The 26,318-nt window shown below is 37.0% G+C and overlaps 1 protein-coding gene across 2 annotated transcripts in view; it reads right to left on the reverse strand.

The window, feature by feature from the left end:
* The window catches only part of PPP2R2A (protein phosphatase 2 regulatory subunit Balpha), an 86,285-nt gene that overhangs the window by 1,282 nt on the left and 58,685 nt on the right, over window positions 1–26,318 (reverse strand). For both annotated transcript variants that reach the window (XM_047856040.1, XM_047856042.1), the window contains exons 4-9: window positions 16,493–16,658; window positions 9,440–9,552; window positions 8,589–8,766; window positions 6,784–6,948; window positions 5,692–5,861; window positions 2,983–3,074 (exon numbers count right to left, since the gene is read on the reverse strand). In XM_047856040.1, the coding sequence (XP_047711996.1) occupies window positions 2,983–3,074; window positions 5,692–5,861; window positions 6,784–6,948; window positions 8,589–8,766; window positions 9,440–9,552; window positions 16,493–16,658 (884 nt within the window). The remainder of the gene's footprint in view (window positions 1–2,982; window positions 3,075–5,691; window positions 5,862–6,783; window positions 6,949–8,588; window positions 8,767–9,439; window positions 9,553–16,492; window positions 16,659–26,318) is intronic.

Here is a 26,318-nt window from a genome sequence, read left to right on the forward strand (position 1 = left end):
TGATTACTAGTACTGACGTCACCTTTGTCGAACATTTTTGCCACTACAGGCTGTTACGTGACTGACCAAACCTGTGGCTTTCTGAAGTGCCAACCGTGGGACCACAGGTTCTGAAACCCCCAAACCGCACGGTATAAAACCGCTCGTAAGAAACCAACGCTTTGTTTTGTGATTTAAATGATAAACTAGAGAACTTGTTCCCAGGATGCTGTCTGGCTGGGATCATCCTAGCTTATGAATGGTTTAAGAAATCCGCTTCTGAGAATACTGAGTAGCATATGAAGTTTTTTATGAACAGAAAGTCGTTTTACCTATAACATTAAATACATCTGAAGCACTTTTTTTGACCAATATTTTTAATAGCAGCCGTTTAAAGGCCTGCCAAATCTTAATCCTACCCAGGGTAGCTCTTTGTCAGTTCAACCTTCCATCCATCACCGCTCAACACTTACTAAGTTTTAAGTATCCCAGTGAGCAAAACCTAGGTTTGAAACCGTTCATTTGGAAAGGGTCTGGTGCTATTATTACTTCCCCCATTCTTCCCACATGGTTTAAATTATTATTGTAAATAGGATCACAGGTTATCAAGGAACTGTTTACCACTTGAAAACAACTATGAGTATTTGCACATATCGTACGTTACACAGTACTGTCAATTCCCCCAAAGGACATTTGACAACATTTTAATCAAACTTAAATAGGTGCATATACTGAAGGTACTAAAACTGTATTTCTTTTAAAAGGATTTATGTAATTTAGGCCGGCATCCTTGTATTATTTGAATCTGTGAGGTTTTAATGGATTAGGACACGTAGGTCTATTTAAAAGGTTTCGTTAGGCCAGCATTTCTGTGGTATACCTGCCAAAAATGTGTCACCTGAATCAAGTCCCGAGGAAACATTAGACAACACTCCAACTGAGAAACATCCTATAAAATCACTGGCCTGTTTTTCAAAAATGCCACAGTTGCAGAAGACAAGGAAAACACGAAGAACTACTGTTCCAAATTAAAGAAGACTAAGGAGATAGGACAACTAAATGTTACATATACCTTTGGATTGGCTATTTGATCAGATTTTGTCCTCTGCTAGGAAGGACGTGACTGAGGAAGGCTGGGGCGGGGGGGGGGGGGGATTTTATTTTATTTTTTTTTAATTTTTTTGAAGTTTATTTTTGAGAAACAGAGAGTGAGTGCAAGAGCGAGCAGGGGAGGGGTAGAGAGAGAGGGAGCCACAAAACTCAAAGCAGGCTCCAGGCTCTAAGCTGTCAGCACAGAGCCCCACGCAGGGCTCGAACCCAAAACTGTGAGATCATGACCTGAGCTGCAGTCAGAGGCTCAGCTGACTGAGCCACCCATGCGCCCCGAGGCTGGGGAAATTTTAATGGGCTCTGTGGATTAGACAGGAGGACTACACCAACGCAAGTTTCTCTGCTTTAGAGGACTGCCCTGCCATCACATGGGAGAAACTATTATGTTTTAGGAAATACTTATTAATTTAAATACTCATTAAATTAAAGGGCAATGGGGCATGTTTGGAATTTACTCTCAATTGGTTCACAAATAATGTGCATCTGTTTAAATGTCTTTTTTTTTTTTTAGTTTATGTTTATTTATTTCTTTTGAGAGAGAGAGAGAGAGAGAGAGAGAGAGATCCCAAGCAGGCTCTGCACTGTCGGCACAGAGCCCGACGCGGCACTCGAACTCACAAACCGGGGGACTGTGAACGGAGCCGCAATTCAGCGTCGGACGCTCAACCAACTGAGCCGCCCAGGAGCCCCTACCTGCATGTCTTTAGAGAGAGAGAGAAAAAGACCCAGCAGAAGAGAATGACCCAGCAAACAGTACCAGGAGAACCTGAGTAAGGGCTAAATAAGACGTGTCACCCTTACAAGTTTTCCGTAAGTTTGAAATCATTTCCAAAAAATTATTTTAAGGTTAAGGGAAATCAACAATTTAAACCGTGTGAGGAAGAACTAGTTGTAGCAGTGTGCCGTATTCTATTCTATCAGTGTCTTCTTTCTCTTCCTACTTGCTAATTTCTCCTTTCCTCTTCTTTTCTTTTTCGAAACTTCTCGATGCCTCGGGGTTAGTGCATTCAAAGGCAAAGCTTGCTTATTCCTAGTCTAGGTGTACTCTGGTCAGCCTGTTACTGGGTGTCATGTTAGAATCAGATAAAAGTACTTTTAAAAGTCATACCAAAGATAAACGATCTAAGTTCTATCATCCTCTTTAACACATTAATACCACGAGACTCGAATTTTATCAAGCTTCACCCATTAAACTAAAAGTACCTCTAATTACCTTGAAGGCAAGTTTAGGTAATCCCCAAATTATGTTTTCTTGTACCATGTTCCGTTCTATTGAAACTAAAACCTGAAAGATTAAGACTTATTTATCCCTGGAAATAATGATACACATATTCGTGACATGGTAAAAATGAAGCATACCATGGCAAAGTTGTGGATTATAAAAATCCTAATTACTCATGGTAATATGGTTAAAATTACAGATGATAATTACCACTTCCATGAGATATTAATGTAGTGTCTGGAAAAACTGGTGTGTAGCATTCCAAACGAAATATTCACTGACTAAATATTTCTAAAAACAGTTTCATACTTGATGAACAAACTGAAATTTCACCATTTTAACTACTGACATGTCAAAAATGTCATTGATCTGGTTCACAAAGGGAAATATTTAAAGACATTTAAGTCATAATTTAAGATCCTGAGACTTCTTTGTGCATTTTCATATTTATTAGTGAAACAGGTTTAATTTTTTTCTGCTGTTACTGCTGTAAGATTACTGAATTTATTTCAAGGAAACTGAAAGAAAATGAAGTCAGGATTTATAATTTGTGTCAATCTAAAAGAAGTTGTATTTTTAGTGAATGTGGCAACCATAGAAGCGAAATAGCAAATTTCTTTCCTCTAATGAAATGCACGATTGAATGAGAAGTTCAAATTAAAATCAATTACCTGTCAGATCCGTTCCAACAACATTCAAATTTGTCAAATATGCAGTCATTTTCATACAGTGAACAAAGTTTACTTCTGAGGTATTCATGAACCTGAGTTTTAAGTACAAATGCATTATTACAGATCTATTTATTTACATCTTAATATCTGCTGATTGATATTAGGAAAACAATTTAACTAAATCCTTACTTGTTTTTTTAAAAAAGAAATATACAGAGATACATACACACTTTATTTAATCTTATTAAAATTCAATTCTCTTGGTAACAATAAAGGCAATAATTTTATTCTTTTACAAACAAATGAGCCCCTTTCCAAGAACACACATTTTCCCATTGTAGGACAGAGAAAAATACCCTTTGGGGCATGGCAAATGAACACTTTATAGGCCTAATTATTCAGGCTAGAGAACATTTGAAAATGGTACAGATAAGAGAATGATAATTAAAGACTATTATTATTATATCTGTAGTTGAATATGTTAACACTTGGTTTTCAACCAATAAATTACTGATAAAGAACTCAGTATTATGTTTTACTTCCTTTTTAAATAACTACTTCCTGGGCATAAATAACTGAAGCCCTATATTGTCATTACATACCCATACTATGCGCAGCATATGCGCCCCTGGTTTGGTGATAAATTACAACTGACCCTTGAACACCATGAGGATTAGGGGTGCTAATCCCACTGCAGTCAAAATCCATATAGAACTTTTGACTCCCCCAAATTTAACTACTAATAGCCTACTCTTGGCTGGGGAAGGCTTACTGATAATATAAAGTTAACATGTATTTTTTTTAATGTTATATGTAATATGTATTATATACTGTATTCTTATAATAAAGTAGGCTAGAGAAAAGAAAATGTTATTAAGAAAATCATAAGGAAGAGAAAATACATTTATGGCACTATACTGTTTTCACAGAAAAACAGTCCGCGTGTAAGTGGACCCACGGAGTTCAAACCATGTTGTTCAAGGATCAACTTCATATAGTTACTCGAGGTATGCATCACTAAAAAAATTGGTTATTACTTGATATTCCTTATGGAGTATCAAAAACTAATGAAGAGGTACTGGTTTTCTGAAGTATAATTCTGTATTTTACTCACTAGTATCTCACAAGGGGATAAGCCAGAAAAATCATTAAATCTGGTATTTAAAAAGTATTCTGAGAAATGATGCATTTTTCTCAATATTAACACCGTTAAATTACAAAGGACATTCCAAAGCTTTTGTTGTGACCAGAGGGAGGGAAAAAGGGGTCTCTATCTTACTGACTTTACTTAGAGAGCCTTATAAAATAAATAATGACAGAAAAGAGCAGGTACCTTCTAAATGCTTAGAATTCTCTATTCTTTACGAAACAACCTTAAGTCATTTTAAGTGTCCATTTCAATTAAGTATAGTGGAATGATTCAGCCATGTCTATGTGACACTAAGCACAAATTTGTTAACACAGAAGAACTGTAACTCATGTAGAGTTAGAAGGCAAAAAATCAATAAGCTCAAAATACTCTTTAGTCACACAGCTCAGAAAGAGGATTATATAAATTCAGTTAAGAGTTGAATCTGCATACATTACATTTGAGTATAATGTGACTCTACTCCGAATCACTAATTCAGCATAAGCAGAAAACCTGCAAATCTGGTAAAACGAGGTAAATCCTAACAGTCCAACAAAGTTTTAGAATGCACATATAAGGGTTTCTCACCAAACAATTTTAAGTGTATGAAGTTAAGGTTCAAATCAATTACTCTCAATGGCAATGGGGTGGTGGTGGTGAGGAACCCCAGGAAATAGATTACAATCTTGCAGGTCACACAAATGTAACGTGAAAACAAAGCAGTATGTATTTGCTTTTGCTTCAACATAGCATTTATTTTAAAATTTCAAATACCATTAAGAAGAGTCTTAAGTAGTTTACGTTTGTCAAAGAGGATTAAAAAGTTAGAGAAACGTTGTTCTAATTTTATGGAAGACATATAACATAAAGAAGGTACCGTTTAGAAGTTCTCTATTCATACAACAGTGTTAAGTGTTTTCTCCACTGTAGCCTAGGGCTTCACCCAGGTTTCTGCTTGCCCCCCACCCTGTTCCCAGCTGTGCACACCTTCATTCTCTTCTCTAGAAGAGACGGGATCAATGGTAGTGGCTGGCTGATGAGAAGAGAATCCAGACCTAACATCCTACAACAGATAGGCAACACCTAAAGCCGTCTGCTGGGCTTTCAAGCCCTTCTCCTTTAGCTTAAGACAACAGTTATCAGCCAAACGGCAGAACGCCGGTCCACCTGACTGGGCACGCCCAAGTTCAGCTTCAGTTTTAAACTACTACTGTGCACACTCCAACCAGGACATCTCCAGTAGGACTGGCCATTTTCCCCAATCCTCTTCCCCACCTAGACATTAATAGAGAGCTTGCTCTCCCCTCCTCACTTTAAATGTAGACAGGGGTGGGGAAGAAAAGTTGTTACTACTGAACCAAACTGGTAGCAAAATCACACTTTAACTGAATAGACAACACAACCTACAAAAGTATACATAAAATTAACATTAGGCGAAGCAACGTACTCAATGGATGTCTGAAGGAAAAAGCCTATGGGCTGACCATGCTGTACTGGGAGTAACATGTAGTACAAAATCCACTATAAAGACTTAGAAGTAAACAAGGTGTATGCTCATTGAAAGAAAAAACTGCAAATACCTGGTATGTTTCCACAGGCCTGTTTTCCATATTTAAGTCCCAAATTTTGACTGACAAATAGTCTCTAGTCATCATATATCGACCACTATGGCTGAATTTTACATCAGAAATAGAGGAGATGATTTCAGAAAAAAAAGACCTGTTACTGGGATCTTCAGGTTCTTCAAACACTAAAAACAAGCAAAAAAGGGCAAATTGTATAATATTCTGGCTCGGACAAAGCACTTGCTGAGACAACCATTCACAAACTTCCTACAAGTGAGTCAGAGTGACAGGCTAGTATATAGAACTGAAAAACCTCTCTCTGGCTACACGAACATAACCTCCCTGGAGGTTTCTTAGGAGTGATTTAGTGCCGACGTCGAAGACGCCCAAGTACATAGCGCACACCCAGAGCCCTACGGCTGGTTTAAGGGAGCTAAGCTCCCCCCAGGGATTCGGGCTCCAGAGTGCACCAGGTCTGCGGGTTCCGCATCCTCCACGACTGCCTGTACTGCCACCGCAAGAAACACACCGTCCAAATTCATTCCAGAGTCTACTGTTTTAGTGGCCAGGTGAAACTGTTTTGATAACAGGCACGTACCAAATGAATTTCACGTCTACAGTAACATGAAGACAATAATAATGTAAACCCTTAATTTTTTAACCTGGCGCTTTTTCATTTTTTTTGAAACCAAGGAAAGCTCTTCTCAGAAAAGTCTTCCGAGAAAACTCAAAATAGAAAGTGACAAAGGGAGGGCAGGGGGAAAAGAGAGAAGGGAGGGGGGAAGGGAAGGAGGGAAAAAAAACCGATTACACTTGAATACAGAGTTGGAGAGCCTAACCCCAGGTTCCCAAAAAATCATATTCCATTTAAAAATATATCCACTGGGACATCGACAGACATGCTCCCAGGAGGGCCTTCATGTTGTTCCAGTGGAGTAAGCTCCAGAGCCTCGTGTAGAGTCAGGCAGCTTGGCAAAAGGCACGGGAGACCCTGGGCACACAGATTCGCAGACTTACAAACCTACGTAAATGCAGTCACCACATCTGACACTAGTTTCAAAAAACCAGAAAATGTTATCATTTGAAAAAAAGACACAGTAAACTTACGTTTAGAATGCCTATCACAGAGGGCAGAGGCCCTCATGTCACATAACCGAATAGTTCCTTTACTGCTGCTGTATACAAACGTGTTGCAGCTGTTCGGATGGAATTCTGCTGCTGTGATCACCTCTGTTAGCTCTTCCATATTGGCAGGCTTGATATCCACAATATCTGAATAGCATTTTATTAAGGAATTTCCACTTAGAAAAAAGGGCAAATATAATCTTGCAGTTCTCAAATCTAAAATTCATTCATAAACTTAATTAAGCACAAGTATTAATTCTGAACTAATTCTACTCCTTAAAGGAGTATAAATCCCACAGGGATTCTAACGCTTGGGGAAAAATCTTCGAAGAAACCATGGGTGAATTCGATATCCTGTTAGAATGTAGCAGGGCCTTTTTTTCCTGAGTGTGACACAAATCCCAGAAGCCACAAGGAACCGATTGATAAGTTATCTTCCTAAATACTGACAGGAGCTAGTGTACATTCCAAACAAAAGTAAAAAACTTCAAGGGGAACCTATCTGCACCACAAAAATGGAGCTGATGTACCTAACGTAAAAACTAGAAAAGAACAAAAAGAAACATAAATGGTTGATAAATAGTACTTTTCACTAACCAGACTGGTAAAGGGACTAGACTGGAGGAAAAAGGCTCTTTTATACAATATGGGTAGAATATAAATTCCATTAAGGTGTTAATTTTTCAAATGAAGTCTATTTAAAAATACATACAATGACACTCGCGGTAATAACTAACATTTACAAAACCTTAAAAAATAAAAGGAAGACAAACTTAAATATATTTATATACAACCCTAGATTTGTATGCACATAGTATGCTGTGTATGCCAGGTATGTATAGTATCATACACTTGTACAGAAAAATCTCAGAAGGATAATATGAACAATGAGAATGGCGTTGGGAAAGGTATTTCTGTTGACTTTATACCACTATTGCATCATGACTTGTATGAATTTTTTTCTAACTCTAGTGAGCATATTTTTATAATTACATTTTTAAAGAATAATACTCCACAAATTTGGTTTTTACAAAAAACTCAACTATTAAAAACATTAATTTTCACAGGGACTGCAACAGTATTTAATATACACAGTATTATATAGCAAAGCACTTAGCGCTAATTACTGAACTTACTATACGTAATAGTACTTAAAATTCCAAGAATCCTATTTAAAATTTTTTTAATACTTATTTTTGAGAGAAAGAGAGAGACAGAGTGTGAGTGGGGGAGGGGCAGAGAGAGAGGGAGACACAGAATCCGAAGCAGGCTCCAGGCTCTGAGCTGTCAGCACAGAGTCCGACGCGGGGCTTGAACTCACGAACTGCGAGACCATGACCTGAGCTAAAGTCAGACGCTTAACTGACTGAGCCACCCAGGCGCCCCCAACATTCCTATTTTTAAATCAATACATTATGCCCTTATCATTATCAGAGAACTTCCCCCAGGGTTTAATCACTTAAGCACAAAGAAGAAATGCTATAGGGACGCCTCGGTGGCTCAGTTGGTTGAGTGACCAACTCTTGACTTCGGCTCAGGTCATGATTTCACAGTTCATGAGTTTAAGCCCCATGTCAGGCTCTGTGCTGACAGTGCAGAGCCTGCTTAGGATTCTCTCTTCCTGTATCTCTCTCAAAATAACTAAATAAACTTAAAAAAAAAGTGGTATAGTAAGAAGCTCCTATAAGCAGAAAAAATAAAAATACATGAAGGAGAGATGAAGAAATAACTAGTGGGCACAACATGCCTTCTTTACCGAACACCAAAAAAAGAAACCAAATGGATACTAAAACTCCTGTCTGTAATCTCCAGATGCCAAAGATTAATCCGTAAATCATCTGCAGATAAATATGTTTCATAATCACTATTAATAGAAATTGAGTTGATGTGGTATGTATGAGCATTGGCAAATATTCTTCGTGGACTGGCCTCAACCATTAGATCCATGGGCCTAAAGACTGGCACCTGTCAATACATGAAAAACAGTCATTACAAAATGCTCATTTATTTACAATGGCACTTAAGGTTCAGTTCTTTACTCCAGTTTTTGAGGGAACACTACAAATAGCACACAGATTTAGTTTTATACAGCAACTGATATTGATCCTTAAAGTGTTGACATGAGAAGAAAAATAATTTGGTCAATTTACCTTCTTTTATACTATTAGACTTTGATGTGCGTTCTAGTTCCAATCTTTTGCTTGAGATTTACAAAGCTAAACATTTTCCCAGTTTGAAATGGCTAAAAAGGAAATTGGCCCAGAGCACCTAATTCTTGGTATTTTTCAGCAGGAACCAGAATATCTGGTCCATTTCTGCTTTTTTGATCTCCAAAGAAAATTAATCTTGAAACTTAAGGTTGTGTTAGCTAACACTCACACCATGAGAGCAAAAGAGTATGACATACTATAAAACAGTCTTGCATTAGGTCTTGGGTCAGCCCCCGGCACAGAGAGACCTCTATGTGGGACATGGTTGTTTAAAATGGGAGTTTTTAATGTCCTACCTGGTTACAGAATTATTGGGAGGGGGCAGATTACAGTTAATCCTATTCAAGTTCTGCTAAGTATCTAGCATATATAATATGAATACAGAACACTGTTTGTCATACCATCATTTTTTCGTAAGTAGTACTTACTCGTAGTGTAGTGACTGTAGTAGGATCTCTATACCTTCCATCCTCCTCTTTCAAGTTATACCCTTCTGGTCTTTTGTCCCTTTCACTGATTTTCCATAATTTTATTGTTTTATCTGCAGAGAAAAATGAAAAAGTCCTCAAAGAAAGAGTAATACTAATGGAAGAAAAATATATAGGTACATTAAAACATGCTATTTCGGGGCACCTGAGTGGCTCAGGTGGTTGAGTGTCTGAATCTTGGTTTCGGCTCAGGTCGGGCTCTGCACTGACAGCGTGGAGCCTGCCTGGGATTCTCTATTCCTCTTTCTCTGCCCCTCCGCCCACTCAGGCCCTCTCTTTCTCTCTCTCAAAATAAATAAATAAACGTTAAAAACAAATTTCCTATTACCTGATGAATAAAAACACATTCATAGAAATACAATACAGAAATCACAAATTTATGTTAATGGTACTCATAAAGTACCATTTGATATTAAAATCAAGTCACAGCCAGGTCCTTTATCTTTTAAAAATTATTAAAGCTATGGGGCGCCCGGGTGGCTCAGTCGGTTAAGCATCCAACTTCAGCTCAGGTCATGATCTCACAGTTCATGGGTTCAAGCCCAGCATCGGGCTCTGTGCTCACAGCCCAGAGCCTGGAGCCTGCTTTGGATTCTGTGTCTCCCTCTTTCTGCCCCTCCCCTATCCACACACACTCTCTCTCTCTCTCTCTCAAAATAAATAAACATTAAAAAAATATTTAAAAAAGTAATTAAAGCTAGAGGGGAAAAAATTATACATCTATGTATCTGTGCATGTAAACACATATATGTGTGTACATATATATACAAACACATACATATATATTTACTTAATATTTAATTTTCAATAGAGAACAGAGTTAAGAAAGCTTATTATTTAGAATAAAAATGATAAAGGAATATCTATCTCCCTTTGTCCCATACTTCCTAGCAGATCTATCAAAGACTTCCCATGGGTGCCAGGGTGGCTCAGCCAGTTAAGCCCCTGACTTGATTTCTGCTCAGGAGCCTGCTTAGGATTCTCTCTCTCCCTCTGCCTCTCTCCTGTTCACGTGTGTGTGTGCGTGCACTCTCTCTCTCTCACAAAAAAAAAAAAAAAAAGAAAGAAAGAAAGAAAAGAAAGACTGAAAGAAAGAAAGAAAGAAAGAAAGAAAGAAAGAAAGAAAGAAAGAAAAGAAAGACTCCACAAATTCCTTCACAAGACTGGATGCCTTTGTTTAAATCTATCTTCTCCCTGCTGTACTAGGGATTTAAGTCAAGTTGTTAACAGGACTGAAAACAAAAACAAAAACCGACCAATTAAAAGCTATGTCCCCAAGTTCTTCAAGACAAAATTCCTAGGTTATCAAGAACATAGAGAATAGTATTTTTTAAATAAATGCTTATTTTAAGTTCAGAGTTACAGTAAAGTTGCAAAGGTAGCACAGAGTGTTTCCATTATACCCTTCACCCAGTTTCTTCTAATGTCAACAACTTATGCAACCATGGTATTTATGCAACATCCTATTTAACCATTTGTTACAATTAAGAAATTAACATTGTACATTACTATTAGCTTAAACTCCAGACTTCACTCAGATTTCACCAGGTTTTCTACTAAGCCCTTTCTACTCCAGGATCCAAACAACACTGTATTTAGTTGTCAACTTTCCTTGGTCTCTCTGACTTTAACAGTTTCTCAGACTTTCCTGATTTTTCATCTTCCTGACCATTCTGAGAAGTAGTAGTGAGGTACTGTAGAATGTCCCTCAGCTGGGTACGTCTGTTTTCTTTTCTCATCAGACTGGGATCACTGGTTTTCAGGAAGGTACCAGAGGTGAAGTAAGGTACACATGTATACATGATATCAACATGACTTTTCCACTGGTGATGTTAGCTTTACTCACTTGGCTAAGGCAGTATCTGCCAGGTTTCTCCACTGCAGTTACTCTTTCCCCCCTTGTCATACTCTATTCTTTGGAAATGAGTCTCTAAGTCTGGTCCACACTTAGAGAATCAAGTTACAGTTCCTGTAGGGAGGAGCATCCATCCATATATTTGAAATTCTCCTGTAAGAAGTATCCCCTCTCCCTGCTTATTTATTTGACCAATCATTTATTTAAATCATTATGGACTCAAGCACGTTTATTTAATACTTCATGTTATAATCCTAAAACTGCATTCATATAAATGTATCACATTCTTAATGGTCCTTTCATAAACAAATGGGTAAAACAACTTAAAAAAAATAGTGTATGGGGGCACTTTATAAAATTCTGTCACATACAGGGGTAGCAGGGACTCTTCTAGCCTCACCACCTCTCTCTGCCTGGCAGGGAAGTGTGTCAGTTACCCCTGTGGATGCCCTTTGCAAAGATGAAGTGTAAACAGAAAAAAATCGCTAATTTTGCTAACTTGTAATCTAATATTTCATCTAAACCCTAGTAATGTTTAGAGTTATCTTGCAGTTAAAAATTCTCTATGTGCTATGTGTAAAATATATATATACTGTATATAACATATAATATATACTATATATAAATCTTATGTAAAGATTTATATATTTTAGGATATTTTACTTGTCCCCAAATGCATGATATAAATAAGTCAAGACTAAACTCTTCACTTTTTAAAATTTTATTTATTTATTTATTTATTTATGTATTTATGTATTTATTTATTTTTTACGTTTATTTATTTTTGAGACAGAGAGAGACAGAGCATGAACGGGGAAGGGTCAGAGAGAAAGGGAGACACAGAATCTGAAACAGGCTCCAGGCTCTGAGCTGTCAGCACAGAGCCCAACGCGGGGCTCGAACTCACGGACTGCGAGATCATGACCTGAGCCGAAGTCGGACGCCCAACCGACTGAGCCACCCAGGTGCCCCTAAACTCTTCATTTTAGAAGAATGAAAAGCTTCCCGTCACCAATTTATAACTATCGTATGGCCTGTTCAAATTCACCATCCTTACTAAAGATATAAAGAAATCACAATATATGTATCAAATTTTTCAAATAAAATGTAATTAGTCTGTGGTTCCTAGTAGTGTTTTAGGAAGAAAATTATATTTTAAAAAATCATGAAAAACTGGGTAAACAGATTTTTAAAACATTAAATTTCAACATTTTTTAAGTGATATAAACTTGTCACTTAAGAGGTTAAAAAAGTTTTTAATTAACTAATTTATAATAAAAATGATAAAGGACTATCTCCCTTCCTCCCATACTTCCCAGTAGATCTATCAAAGACTCCACATGGGTACCAGGGTGGCTCGGCCAGTTAAGCAACTCTTGATTTCCGCTCAGGAGCCTGCTTAAGGTTCTTTCTCTCCCTGTACAATTTGAGTACAGTTCATGGGAACAAGGCAGGTCAGAAATAAAGTATTTTAGGAGCACCTGGGTGGCTCAGTTGGTTGAATGTCCAACTCTTGATTTTGGCTCAGGTCATGATCTCGTGGGTCACGAGTTTAAGCCCTGCACTGGACTCTGTGTTAACAACGGGGAGCCTGCTTGGGATTCTCTCTTTCCCACTCTCTGCCCCTCCGCTGCTCACTCTCTCTTTCTCAAAATAGAAATAAACTTTTTTTAAAAAAGAAAAGAAATAAATACTAAAAACATTTTTTTTAATGTTTTTATTTATTTCTGAAGGAGAGAGAGAGACAGAGCATGAGTGGGGGAGGAACAGAGAGAGAGGGAGACACAGAATTCGAAGCAGGCTCCAGGCTCTAAGCTGTCAGCATAGAGCCCGATGCAGGGCTCGAACTCACGAACTGTGAGATCATGACCTGAGCCAAAGTTGGACGTTTAACTGACTGAGCCACCCAGGCGCCCCAAGAAATAAATATTTTAAATATTTTTAAAAGCTTGTTCATTTTTGAGAGAGAAAGTATCCACGCACCTGAGCAGAAATCAAGAGTCATACGCTTAACTGACTAAACCACCCAGAAGCCCCAAGAAATGAAATACTTTAATAAGTATAACAATTAAAAAAAACCAGAAACGAAATTCCTAAGCTCTACAGTAGTGACTTTTCTAGCTGTAGTTTTTGGCCTACTGGAGGTATGAAACAATAATCAAACTCCATAGAGCTGCATGCAAAATTATTTAAATATATATGCTTTTCCATAAAGAGGATTATTGGATTCCTCAAAGAAATCTGTCTTTTCTAAAAGGTTAAGAACCACTGCTCTTTGGTGGTTCCCTACATTGTCAATACTAATTAGTAAAGGGTGTTCCAGAAATCCCCAAGTCCCAGTGCCCCTCTCTCACCATAAAAAGAGGGTTGGGAGAGGGAAGACTATGCTACCAAGTTTCCTTTGTGGGAATGCAGCTTTATTATTCAAAAGCTTCTTATTAACAAGCTGTTAAAACACTGTTATTTACTAGTGAACTCTGTACTACTCATATATTCAAGACTCATGGCCAACAGGTTAGAGATGGACATTTCTGCAACATGGAAGAATCGAGGAGAATTCAGAGAAAGCGAAACAAGATGAAAGAGGAAAAGAATAAAGTCACTTAAAGAAACATTAAAATGAACTAAAGTTATAAGGAGGGCACTATGAAGTGACCTAAGTAAGAACAATATGGGGAACACTGGACAGTGTATGATGGGACCATGGCAAAGCAATGCAAAGATGAAAATGAGATTACTTTGGGTCAATCAAAGCTGCGATATTTAGTTCTATTCCCTACCATTCTCCCACAGTAGTTTCTCATCTTTTAGGAGAGTAAAGGCCCATTACAAGTGGAGGAGGAGGAGGCATCATTACGCTTAATCTCACACAGACAACAATACCAAATTATATAAAGTTATTACTCAGAGTTGAGATGTTGACGTTCTCCCATGAGTACTTTCTTTTAAAAAGAATAAAGCTTTTCAGATATAGTTTAAGTTCTGCTCCTTCCATCCTTTTCCCATCCCACCACACCCAGACAAAGCAGTGTGTAAAATTCCCATACCTGTTTTATCCTTCCACAGTGAGCTCTACTTTTTAGTGCAAAAAAATAATGCATCCCCAAATAACTATTAGTACTCTTTAATAATAACGACAAAAGATACCTACAATGCACTGTGCAGTGCCCTTTAAAATAATGACTTGAAAATTTACACAGTAAACCTATTTGGGAGACACTTGATTCTACAGAAAAATACTACATAGAGTCATATTCCTAAGACCCAAACACTGGAATCCCCATTGGTCTCCCCCTCCACTGAGCCTCTGTAAAGTTTTCTGTCTAGGAAGGCTCATCTGATTATACACTGCTTTGCTTATTTCAAATCACAGAGAGTGCATGGAAGACACATGTGGATATCAAGTGAGAACTGAAAGATATTTGAGATTTATTCCATAAATGAACTGAAATGGGATTTGCTTCTGAACAATACTGAGGAGATGGAGAAGCAGAAGCACCTGAAAAAAACAACTGGCTATGAACGGAGAACTGCTGAAGCTGGGTGATGGGTATGCAGGCTCCATTATTCTATTTCAACTTTTACTTTAAAAATCTCCCTTTATAAAAGAATAGTAATTTATCCCGTAAGAAGTGAACTGCCAAAATTATTAAGAACAAATATCCCAATATATGAGGTATGTATGCCCCAGCACACTTACTTGGGGCATTTACTTCCAAAAGTAGAAACCATATAAATGATATGATCAAGTATTATTTTGATGTGAAACAGCAGTATCTGAAGTGCTGCTGAAATAACTTAGTTTACATCTAAATTTAAAGTGAACCAAGATTAAAAGCCAACATACAACACGAATAAACACATTTCCTTCATCTATAATGCCCTAAGTTATAAGCTTTAAATCATTTTTATTTCTATTTATTTTTCCTTTAATAAGGAGAAGAGAGGCAAATGCAGTTTATGTGAGAAGAGATGGGGTAGAGGGTTTCAACGTGCTGGTTGGGGAGAGCTTTGACGATCCGAAAAGTGGTCACCTAAGAAGCAGCAAACATTTATGGTGTCAGCTAATGGCATCATTTTATGGAATGTATTTCTAAGAACTTGATACAGTGGGTGATAAAGCCTAAATTGGATGAAAGGGTCACTCAGTAATCTCCACCACATCACCCCAGAAGTCTCTTGACTTTATCATCTGCAAATGGGAAAGGACAGTAAGGTCTAGGTACTAAAATCTAATTTCATTAATAGTGCCTTATACAGCCTCAAGAAAGTTTTAATTTAAATTTTTACAGACAATGGCTAACTAGAACCTGGATGTGCCCCCCTCAATCACTCTTAACGATTCTCTTCAGACCCAAGCCCCCAAGGATAAACCAAGTCACAACAACTTATATAAAAAAAAATTTAGAAGAACAAAAAGAGATATTCTTAAATTCTGGTAGTCATTACATAATTCTAATTCTTAGTTAATAACTTTTCTCGAGCAAACAAAATGGTGTAAGAAGAATCTTCTTCCATCCATGAGGCTTGTTGGGAAGAAGGCAGTATGTCGATTCCAGTTCGTGTCCTTAAAGAACAAGTATCAAGCAGAAAGAGTGCTCTCCCAAAAAGTATCCAGGAATGGAGACCATCCCTTGACAGATAGTGTGTATTTATACTGAAATACTCTTTGGAGAGCTTAGGCACACTTTAACGAGCACTCACTATGCACACTAAGAGTTATCACATTTACTACTCATAATGATACTGTAACATAGATACTCCTATCTCCAGTTTGCCCATGAGGAAAATCTGACTCAACTATTATGATCTGCTCAAGGCTACTTAAGCCAAGAAGTGGCACAAACGGTACCTGATCTAAATCTAATAGTAAAGTCTTTTTTTTTCTTCCCTACAGACTGTGTGTGTACTAAAAGAAAACCGACACCTAAAGGATCTCTTTCATGGAATTTAGAGAAACTAAAAGAGAATACAAAAGGGAAGACAAAAAAGAATTTACACATTCCATGTGGGAAAGACATATTTCCAAGTGTCTATTTGCAGAAATCTCTGAATTATTCTACTTTGTAAAGGTGAAAGTATCCTACAGAATAGGTGTACACAGTGGGCATATAAAAGGAAAAAATTTTAACACTTACCATTCGTAGACAATAAAAACTGAGCAGCATTTTTCTGGGGTAACCACCTAATTTTGTTGATCTTTTCTTCTATTTCTAAACTTTTCAAGTAGTCAAACTCTGGTTCATGGCTCTGAAAGGTGCTGTAAACATTATATTCTCCTCTGCTATGAGACTGGATTTTGTTCTAAAATGGAAACAAAAATATTTGGACGATTGTTGAGAAATATTTCAAAAAATAATCAAACATGTAATCAATTCCAACAGACCTTGCAAAATTCTGGTTAATTATCTGCATCTTAAATACAATTGCTTTTCATGTTTAAGGTCTTCAAGGAATAAATAAAACAGCTTCACCAAAAAGGAAAAGCTAAAGACTAATAATTAAGCCCAATATAATTGGGAAAGGGTACGGATCAATCTGATTACTAATTTACTGTTATTTAGTAAATAATAAAGGACTACTGGTTAAAAAAAAAAAAAAAAATCTAAGCATCCTTAATGAGGGAGCTCATCCAAAAAGGGAAAAGTAAATAAAAGCTTATCAGAATCAGCTGGCTGAGGCACACTTTCTTTCTCTGCCCACTTTAGGGTCAATCCTCAGTTATTTAATATGATGCATTATTTTCCTCCTCCTCTTCTTTCTCATGCCTGCCTTTAGGTCATTTCACCACTAAAAAACTCATTAAGAGCTCTCATCAATGTCATGGCCACCACAACTCCTACCCCAAGACCACTGTCACATAGCTCTGTTACTAAGTCCACATTCAGCATTAACCAGCAAACCACTCCCCACAAACCCATCAACAATTGTTTACGCTCCTTAAATTAGCCTTCTTATATTTATAAGCCTAGCACACACCGATGATTTATTTCATTTAGTATCAGTGAGTGAATATGGGTTAAGCTACTGGATAAAGAGACTGCTGGTGAACTTCTTTAGTTAACACTAACACCTTAGAAAAAGTCAGAGTTATAACCATGTTCAGAATTTTATCTTTTAACCTATCATCACATGATTAAAAATCTTTCCATCAAAAACACTGAAAGTTTAGTTCAAAGAAGAACCTATGGGAAAACAGTTCACAGGAACGATATTACTGATAGTCAACTATTTTAAGGTAAAACAGAATTATCAAGTGAAATGTTTAAGATTATCTAAGAATGGCTCATTGGTTATTATTCTCCATACAGAAAGAAAACCTTATTGAATCTTTTTTTTAAATTAGGACATAGGTCTTCTTTAAAAAAAATTTTTTTCTTAATGTTTATTTTTGAGAGAGAGAGAGAAGGAGAGAGAGAGAAGCAGAGAGAGAGGGAGACACAGAACCTTAAGCAGCCTCCAGGCTCTGAGCTGTCAGCACAGCAACGCAGGGCTCAAACTCACAAACCACAAGGATCATGACCTGAGCTGAAGTCGGAGGTTTAAGTGACTGAGCCACACAGGCACCCCTTGAATCAACATCTTAAAAGCCTGTTTTGGGTTGTTTTTTTCTGGTAGCTTGATTACCTGGATCGATCATTCATAGTCACAGTTGTCTCTGTACCCTCCAGTAGCAGGTATTAATTATTACTGAGTTTGCCAATATTAAGAATGCAGGGCATATGACAAAATATAATCCACATGGGGATTAGAACCGTGATCTCATTACCATAACCTTACACCAAATCAGATAACCCAATCCATTAAATAAGTATATGCTAATATCACTTCAGAAAAAAACATACATCTTCTACCTAAAATTACTGTTTCAAAAGGTCTGTCACGTTACTCTCCAAAAAAACTATCATAGCAATTCAATTTTTTTTAAATGTTTTATTTTTATTTTTGAGACAGAGAGAGAGAAAGAGAGAGAGAGAGAGAGAGAGAGAGAGAGAGGGAGAGAGAGAGGGACGAGAGAGACAGAGCGCGTGAGCAGAGGAGGGGCAGAGGGAGGGAGATGCAGAATCTGAAGCAGGCTCCAGGCTCTGAGCTGTTAGCACAGAGCCTGATATGGGGCTCAAACTCACGGACCAGGAGATCATGACCTGAGTTGAAGTCAGACGCTTAACTGACCAAGCCACCCAGGTGCCCCATAGCAATTCAATTTTTAATATGAATGTGTTTTGAACTTGAGCAAGTGAAGTGCACATGTTTCCTACTACCTACAATAGAGAGATTTAATAACACAGATTCTCTACCTTCAAGTAACTTGTGTATGTGAAACTTTAGTCAAAAATAGAAATTAGGGCACCTGGGTCGATCAGTCATGTCCGACTTTGGCACAGGTCATGATCTCGCGGTTCTTGACCCTGAGCCCCAATCAAAGCAGGAACCTGCTTTGGATTCTCTGTCTCCCCCTCTCTCTGCCCCTCCCCAACTTGTGTGTATGTGTGTGTGTGTGCGTGTGCTCTATCTCTCTCTCTCTCTCTCAAAAATAAACATTAAAAAGAGTTATAAAAAAATAATTTTTTAAAAAAGCAGAAATAAGGTCCATTTAATTCAGGTAAGCAATATAGAGAACCAAGGGCAAACACATACACTTATATATGCAAAAACTGGGTCTCTATGGGTCACAATATATAAAATGATAAGAAAAGCACAAACATAAACATATCTTCTAAAACAGGAAAAAAAAACCCATCATCCCGAAGACTCAGTAATTATTACATGGGTCTAAACATGATTACATGATACAAAAACAAAATCATGGAGATGATTGGCAGTCTTAATGGATTTCAAGAAGCATTTTTTCTTTACAACAGGCAAATAAAAACTACATCACACAAGAAGAAAGTTATGTCTACAAAGTTAAACATGGCAGGCTGGGCTCACGTCTTAACAACCATATTCCCGAAACTCCACTAAAATTACAGTAAAATAATTTTTTTCATTATTTATTTTGTGTGTGTGTGTGTGTGTGTGTGTGTGTGTGTGTGTGAGAGAGAGAGAGAGAGAGAGAGAGAGAGAGAGAGAGAGGGAGTGAGTGAGCGAAAGACTATGTGGGCATGCACACGCAAGCAGTGGAGGGGCAGAAAGAGAGGGAGACAGGACTTGAACTCACAAACCTCCAAGATCATGATCTGAGCTGAAACTGAATGGCTGATGCTTAACGTACTGAGCCACCCAGGTCCCTACATAGAAGAATTTTTAAAGACAAATCAACAAGAACAAAGAATAACAGCAGAGATGACAGCAGCAGTAACACACAGAAGAGGCCATAAAACAGATGCATGCACAGAAACTGACTTAGTGGATTCCAGAGAGCTGAATCTTTAGTGAGCAGTGAGATTTCCCCTAAAACTTGGGGAGGGATGTTTACATGACTGTGAGCAAGTACGAACTAAGTACTTTGAGCAAATATAAAGAAAAGGAAACATAATCCCCCTGTCCTCAACACTGTGACACTTGAACAAGAACGCATCAAAGAATGTCGTTTTAAAAATTAAAAAATTTTAAATTTAAAAATTTAAAGAGTAAAGGGGACTCTTGATTTCGGCTCCTACCCAAGTAGGAAACATGCACTTCACAAAAGATAATATCCAAATGACCAATAAACGCATTAAAAGATGATCAATCAGTGTTAAAAAAAGTATAATATGACATACACAAAATCTCCAAAATATTTGAAAATTTAAAAAGACCGATAATAAAATATTGGCAAAGACGTGAACAACCAGAATTTTCATGTACTGTTCATGAGGATAAAATTGGCAAACCACTTTTTATTGTGCTGTCCACCTCATGACATAGTAATTTCATGCATGACTATGTGGACCAAAAAACATGATCAAGAATGTTCAGCAAAACTAAAAGGCGATAGAATGGGAGAAGATATTTGCAAACAACATATCAGATAAAGGGTTAGTATCCAAAATCTATAAAGAACTCATCAAACTCAACACCCAAAAAACCACAAATAATCCAGTGAAGAAATGGGCAAAAGACGTCATGAACAGACACTTCTCCAAAGAAGACATCCAGATGGTCAACCGACACATGAAAAAATGCCCAACGTTACTCATCATCAGGGAAATACAAATCAAAACCACAATGAGGTACCACCTCACACCAGTCAGAATGGCTAACATTAACTCAGGCAACAACAGATGTTGGCAAGGATGCGGAGAAAGAGAAACCCTTTTGCACTATTGGTGGGAATGCAAACTGACAGAGCCACTCTGGAAAACAGTATGGAGGTTCCTCAAAAAATTAAAAATAGAACTACCCTACAACCCAGCAATTGCACTACTGGGTATTTATCCAAGGGATACAGGTGTGCTGTTTCGAAGGGGCACATGCACCCCCATGTTTATAGCAGCACTATCAACAACAGCCAAAGTATGGAAAGAGCCCAAATGTCCACTGATGGATGAATGGATAAAGATGTGGTGTGTGTGTGCGCGCGCGCGCGCACACACACACACACATGGAGTATTACTCGACAATCAAAAAGAATGAAATCTTGCCATTTGCAACTACGTGGTTGGAACTGGAGGGTATTATTATGCTAAGCGAAATTAGAGAAAACAAATATCGTAAGACTTCACTCATATGAGGACTTTTAAGATACAAAACAGATGGATATAAGGGACGGGAAGCAAACATAACATAAAAACAGGGAGGGGGACAAAACATAAGAGACTCTTAAACATGGAGAACAAAGAGAGGGTTACAGGAGGGGTTGTGGGAGGGTGGAAGGGCTAAATGAGTAAGGGGCATTAAGGAATCACTCCTTGAAACCACTGTTGCACTATATGCTAACTAACTTGGATGTAAATTTAAAAAAATAAATTAAATGAAAATACCAAAAAATAAAAATAGTGCTTGTCGAAATAGTAAAAATCCATCCAAATTAATATTTTTAAAAAATTTTAGATACCAACATAAGTGAATATAACTTATTTATCATATAAAAGCTCATTGGTTATCATTAGTCACATTGTATAGTATGGAGAACAGAAGAGAAAGTCACAAACTAGTATGAGGAATATGGTCTTTCCTATTCCAGGAATCAATCAAAATTATAAAGGAAATCCTGGTCAATGTGGGAGGTTGTAGTCAATAGTTGGATAGAGACAATTTATCCAACTGGTAAAATAGCACTGCTTTAAAAAAAAAAAGAAAGAAATCTTCTACCAATCAAGCTGTTTGTGAAAAACAAGCCTTCTCTTTGTACTGCTTATAATTCTAAATACTACATCAATTAAGGACAGCAAAATTTAAATTCCTTTCTCTTGATTACTGAAGTGAAAATCAATCTCCAGTAGTGATGAAATTGTTCTGCCCACCTATTCAACACCTTTCACTCTCAAAATAAAAATAAAAATGGCCTTAAATTATACTTTAAAATGTTAATTGGGTGAGTTTTAGGCATCCACCATGCACATTTTCATATTTTTAGTAACACACTGCTTTTAAAAGCTTGTATTTCTAGTAACATTTTAGTTTCTAATGTATCCCTGAGTTGCAGTTATTATGTAACTACTAATCACTCTGCTTAACTAACTTATTCAAGTCCACCTTTTCCTTCCCACCCCCCCCCCCTTCCTTATATCACCAACATCTTAAAACAATTATCTTTTGGAGCATTTTTATTAGTGTCTAATTCCCTCGTAATTTTCAATGTGATCTTTGCTATATTTCCAATGTCATTCCTGTGATTGAATAAAATAGCCAGTTTTTTTGAAATGTCTATTTTCAGACTCTCTGAGTTGTAACCATCCTCTACATTATTTTCTATAGAACAAATTTGTTCTTCATATAAAGGTGTCTCCAAAAATTTTTAAACAAATTCTGCCTTAATTGCATATAATTATGAAGAAAAAATATCAGACTGATAAGTTCAAATATATATATGGATTTGAGGTTCTTTTTAGTGTATTTATGTATTTTCAATAAAGAAAATATGAAAACAAAACAAAAAACAAAAAAACCAAACAATAACAAAAAATAACGCTCATAGACGCATTATTCTTAATAGCCACAAACTGAAACAACCAAAATGTTTGCACCTACAACATAACAGATAAATTGTAGTAAAGCAACACAAAAGAACATTCATTACATAGCAATGAACATGAGCAAATTATATACACACAAACGTAGTATTGAGCAAAAAGGCCAGATACACCCTTATTATGATTCCATTTATGGAAGGTTCTAAAAGTACAGATCAAACTCAGTGTTAGAAATCAGGCTTATAAATAGACTTTTCTTTAAGGGGAGAAAGGAGAAATTAATGACTTGGAAGGGGGATGAGAAGGGCTATGTGGAAGGGTGGAAAGTTCTATTTCTTGACCTAGATGTCTGCTATGTGATAATGTACTAATGCTTTGTATGCTTTTGTGTATTATTTCAATACAGTGTAAAAAAATGTGGCACACAAAAGGTGCAGCCACTTTGAAAACAGTATGTGGGTTCCTCAAAATAGAACTACCCTGTGATTCAGCAATTGCACTTTTCAGGATATACTTGAAAGAATTAAAACAGGATCTCAAAGAGATTATTCACAATAGCTATGTGAATAGCAAACTAATAGTAGAAGCAAACTAAATGTCCAGTGATGGATACATGAATAAAGAAAAATGTGACATACAAACACACACGAATATTAGTCTTAAAAAAAGCCTATCTTATGCCACTATATGGATGAACCATGAAGAGATTAAGCTAAGTCAAACAAGCCAGTCAGAAAATGATAAATACTCCATGATTCCACTTACATGAGGTATCTAAAGTAGCCAACTTCATAGAAACAGCAAGTTAGAATGGTGGTTGCCAGGGGCTAGGAGGAGGAAGAGGGTAGGAAGTTGTTGTTCAGCGGGTATAGTGTTTCAGTTATGCAGGATTGGTGGGGGGAGGGGCCGCATGGGGGGGGTTGTCTAGCAATCTGTTATACAACATTGTATATATGGTTGGTAATGCTGTATTGCAGACTCGGAAAACTGTTGAGAAGTTCCACCTTATATGATATTTTACCACAGTTAATAATACAGCGCACAAAAACAAAATATGTATTATAAGAACACATTTAAATCGTTACCTATAGGGACAGAGGAATCTACCTCTATTGTTATCTACAGGGAAAGGTACATGAAAGCATGTGAGAAGCAGTGTATGTGCACCTGCATGCCTATGTGCACAGGTTTGGAGCTCATGAACTCAAGTATGCCCCTGAGGTTTAAACAAACCAAAACAAAATATAAAACCATAATATTCAATGGTGTTAGAACCAACCAACCATTTGGAAAGAAGATTGGAACTTTGTTTCTTATACACAAGTAAACTCCAGAGGGAGCAATTAAATGCTCAAAAATAAACAAAAGCAACAAAAGGTAAGTACAATGGTGAATTTCTATATATTTTAAAGTGAAAAAGAACTTCTTACTATAAAGACAAAAGTAAACAGCAGAGAAAGACTGACAGCTAACAAGATGGCTAGTATAGGCCAGAAAATTATGTATTATATAAGATGTATTATAAAAGGTCCTTAAAAATCACTACGAAAGGGGAGCCTGGGTGGCTCTGTTGGTTGAGCGTCCAATTTCCGCTCAGGTCACGATCTTGTGGTTTGTGGGTTCGAGCTCCGCATCGGGCTCTGTGCTGACCACTTGCTCAGAGACTGGAGCCTGCTTCGGATTCTGTGTCTCCTTCTCTCTCTGCCCCTCCCCCACTTGTGCTCTGTCTCTAAATGTAAAAAACAAAAATTTTTTTTAAATAAAAAAAAAATCACTATAAAAAAATAGCAATACCTTTCCTTGAAAGATGACAAAGGTCAAAAGTTGGCAATTTATATAAAACATGGTCAGTAAATATATGTACAACTGCTCATTATTGTTAGTAATCAAAATTGAAGAATAATGTTTGGTCCTTAGACGAATAAAAAATGTGATAATGACCATCGTTTTAATGATGAGAATATGGTTCAAGTCATATACTACCGGAAGAAGTATAAATATTTACACAGCTTCTCTGGAGGATAATTTGTCAATACTTATTGAAAGCCTTAAAAAATGTAGATATTCAACAATTCCACTTGAAAAGTATAACCTCATGGAAAACCATGCCTGCAAAGATGTATGAACAACTTAATGCATAAACAACCTCAATATCCATCAAATCAAGTGAATTATGAAATACTATAGAGCCAATTACATTCAACAGCAGATCAGTGTGTCTCAACCATATTAACTTATATCAAGCACAATGCTTCCTGCTACTCGTCTTCTACAGCTCCCACAAGCTCCATGTTCATTTAACTTTTGTCACTTAAGTTATAAAAGCAGACTGGACATGTTCTTCCACACTACACATGCACTCCTTTCCACTCAATTATTGCCCAGTTTCTTCACCTCCTTGACTGAAATTAACCTGATCAACATCAACAGATACAAAAACTTATGGAGTCGCATGTGCAACATGATTCTAATTCTGCAAAACAAAAACACCCAGAATGCACACAGACACAGATTGGTCTTTATTCATGAGATGAGATGATTCTGAATGTTTGCTTATGGGGGGGGGGGGGGGGGGTGCTCCCAAGCAGTCTTTGTGTTGACAAGGGGCTCAGTTCCATCTCACAAACCATGAGATCATGACCTGAGCTGAAATCAAGAGTCGGATGCTTATCAGACTGAGCCACCCAGGTGCCCCTGAGATGGGAGGATTTTGGATTTTTATCTTTTTCTTTGTGAAAATGATACAGTTTTCATACTTTTCATGATAAACCTATTAAGAATAATCAAGAATTAAAAACAATCTCTGAAAGAACATCATCTGACATTCTCTAACAGCTAATTCTAAATATAAATAACTGCACTGTGCTTTTACTAATAACTTCCTTCTTTTAAAAGAAACTTTATGAAAATGTAGGATTTACTTTGCTCCCTGAACAAAACATAACACATTTTAGAAAAAATTAAAAATGTATTTTACTGTAATCTCATGTGACTGACAATGGATATTTTTTAAGCTGCTAAATAGAACACTAATAAAATTTAGTTAGTGTTTATTAATGATTCTTTAATCTTGTAATATATTTGCAACAAGCAAACATTTGCTTTTTATTTCAAAGTGGTTTAAAAGAGTTTGACTCTTGTAGGGTGGCTGGGTGACTCGTCGGTTAAGAGTCAGACTTTGGCTCAGGTCATGATCTCACCGTTTGCAGGTTTAAGCCCTGCAGGTTTAAGCCCTACGTGGGGCTCTGTGCTGACAGCTCAGAGCCTGGAGCCTGTTTCTGATTCTGTGTCTTCCTCTCTCTCTCTGCCCCTCCCCTGTTCATGCTGACTCTTGTGTTCTCCCTCTCTCTTAAAAAAGTAAACATTAAAAAAACTAAAAGAAAAAAAAAGTTTGAGTCTTGTGAAATGACAGAAATGGTAGATATCTGATTAACAAACCACTATCAATGCAAATATATGGAACTTTCTAGAATAAAGCAAGATAAAACACAATCGATGTAAACAGAAAACAACAACAACAAAAGAAATTTCTATCATTTTCTGATCACAATGATGGTGGTAGAATATTTCAAGATTTTTCAGCTCTTATTAAATAGTAAGTTGTGCCCCTTCGCTGAATGCCTATTATATACTATACTAAGCAACACACACTTTAGACAACTTAGACTCTTATGGAGTTGGTTTCCTCTCTAAACAAGATTAACACAGAGATTGGTCTTTATTCATGAGATGAAATGATTCTGAATGTTTATTTTGAGAGAGACAGAGAGAGAGAGAAAATGAATCCCAAGTAGGCTCTGTGATGACACGAGGCTCAGCTCAATCTCACAAACCGTGAGATCATGACCTCAGCCGAAATCAAGAGTTGGACTGCTTAACCAACAGCAGATGGACCCCACATCTTTAA

This window comes from Prionailurus viverrinus, chromosome B1 (genome assembly GCF_022837055.1).
Source record: "Prionailurus viverrinus isolate Anna chromosome B1, UM_Priviv_1.0, whole genome shotgun sequence".
NCBI lineage: Eukaryota > Metazoa > Chordata > Mammalia > Carnivora > Felidae > Prionailurus > Prionailurus viverrinus.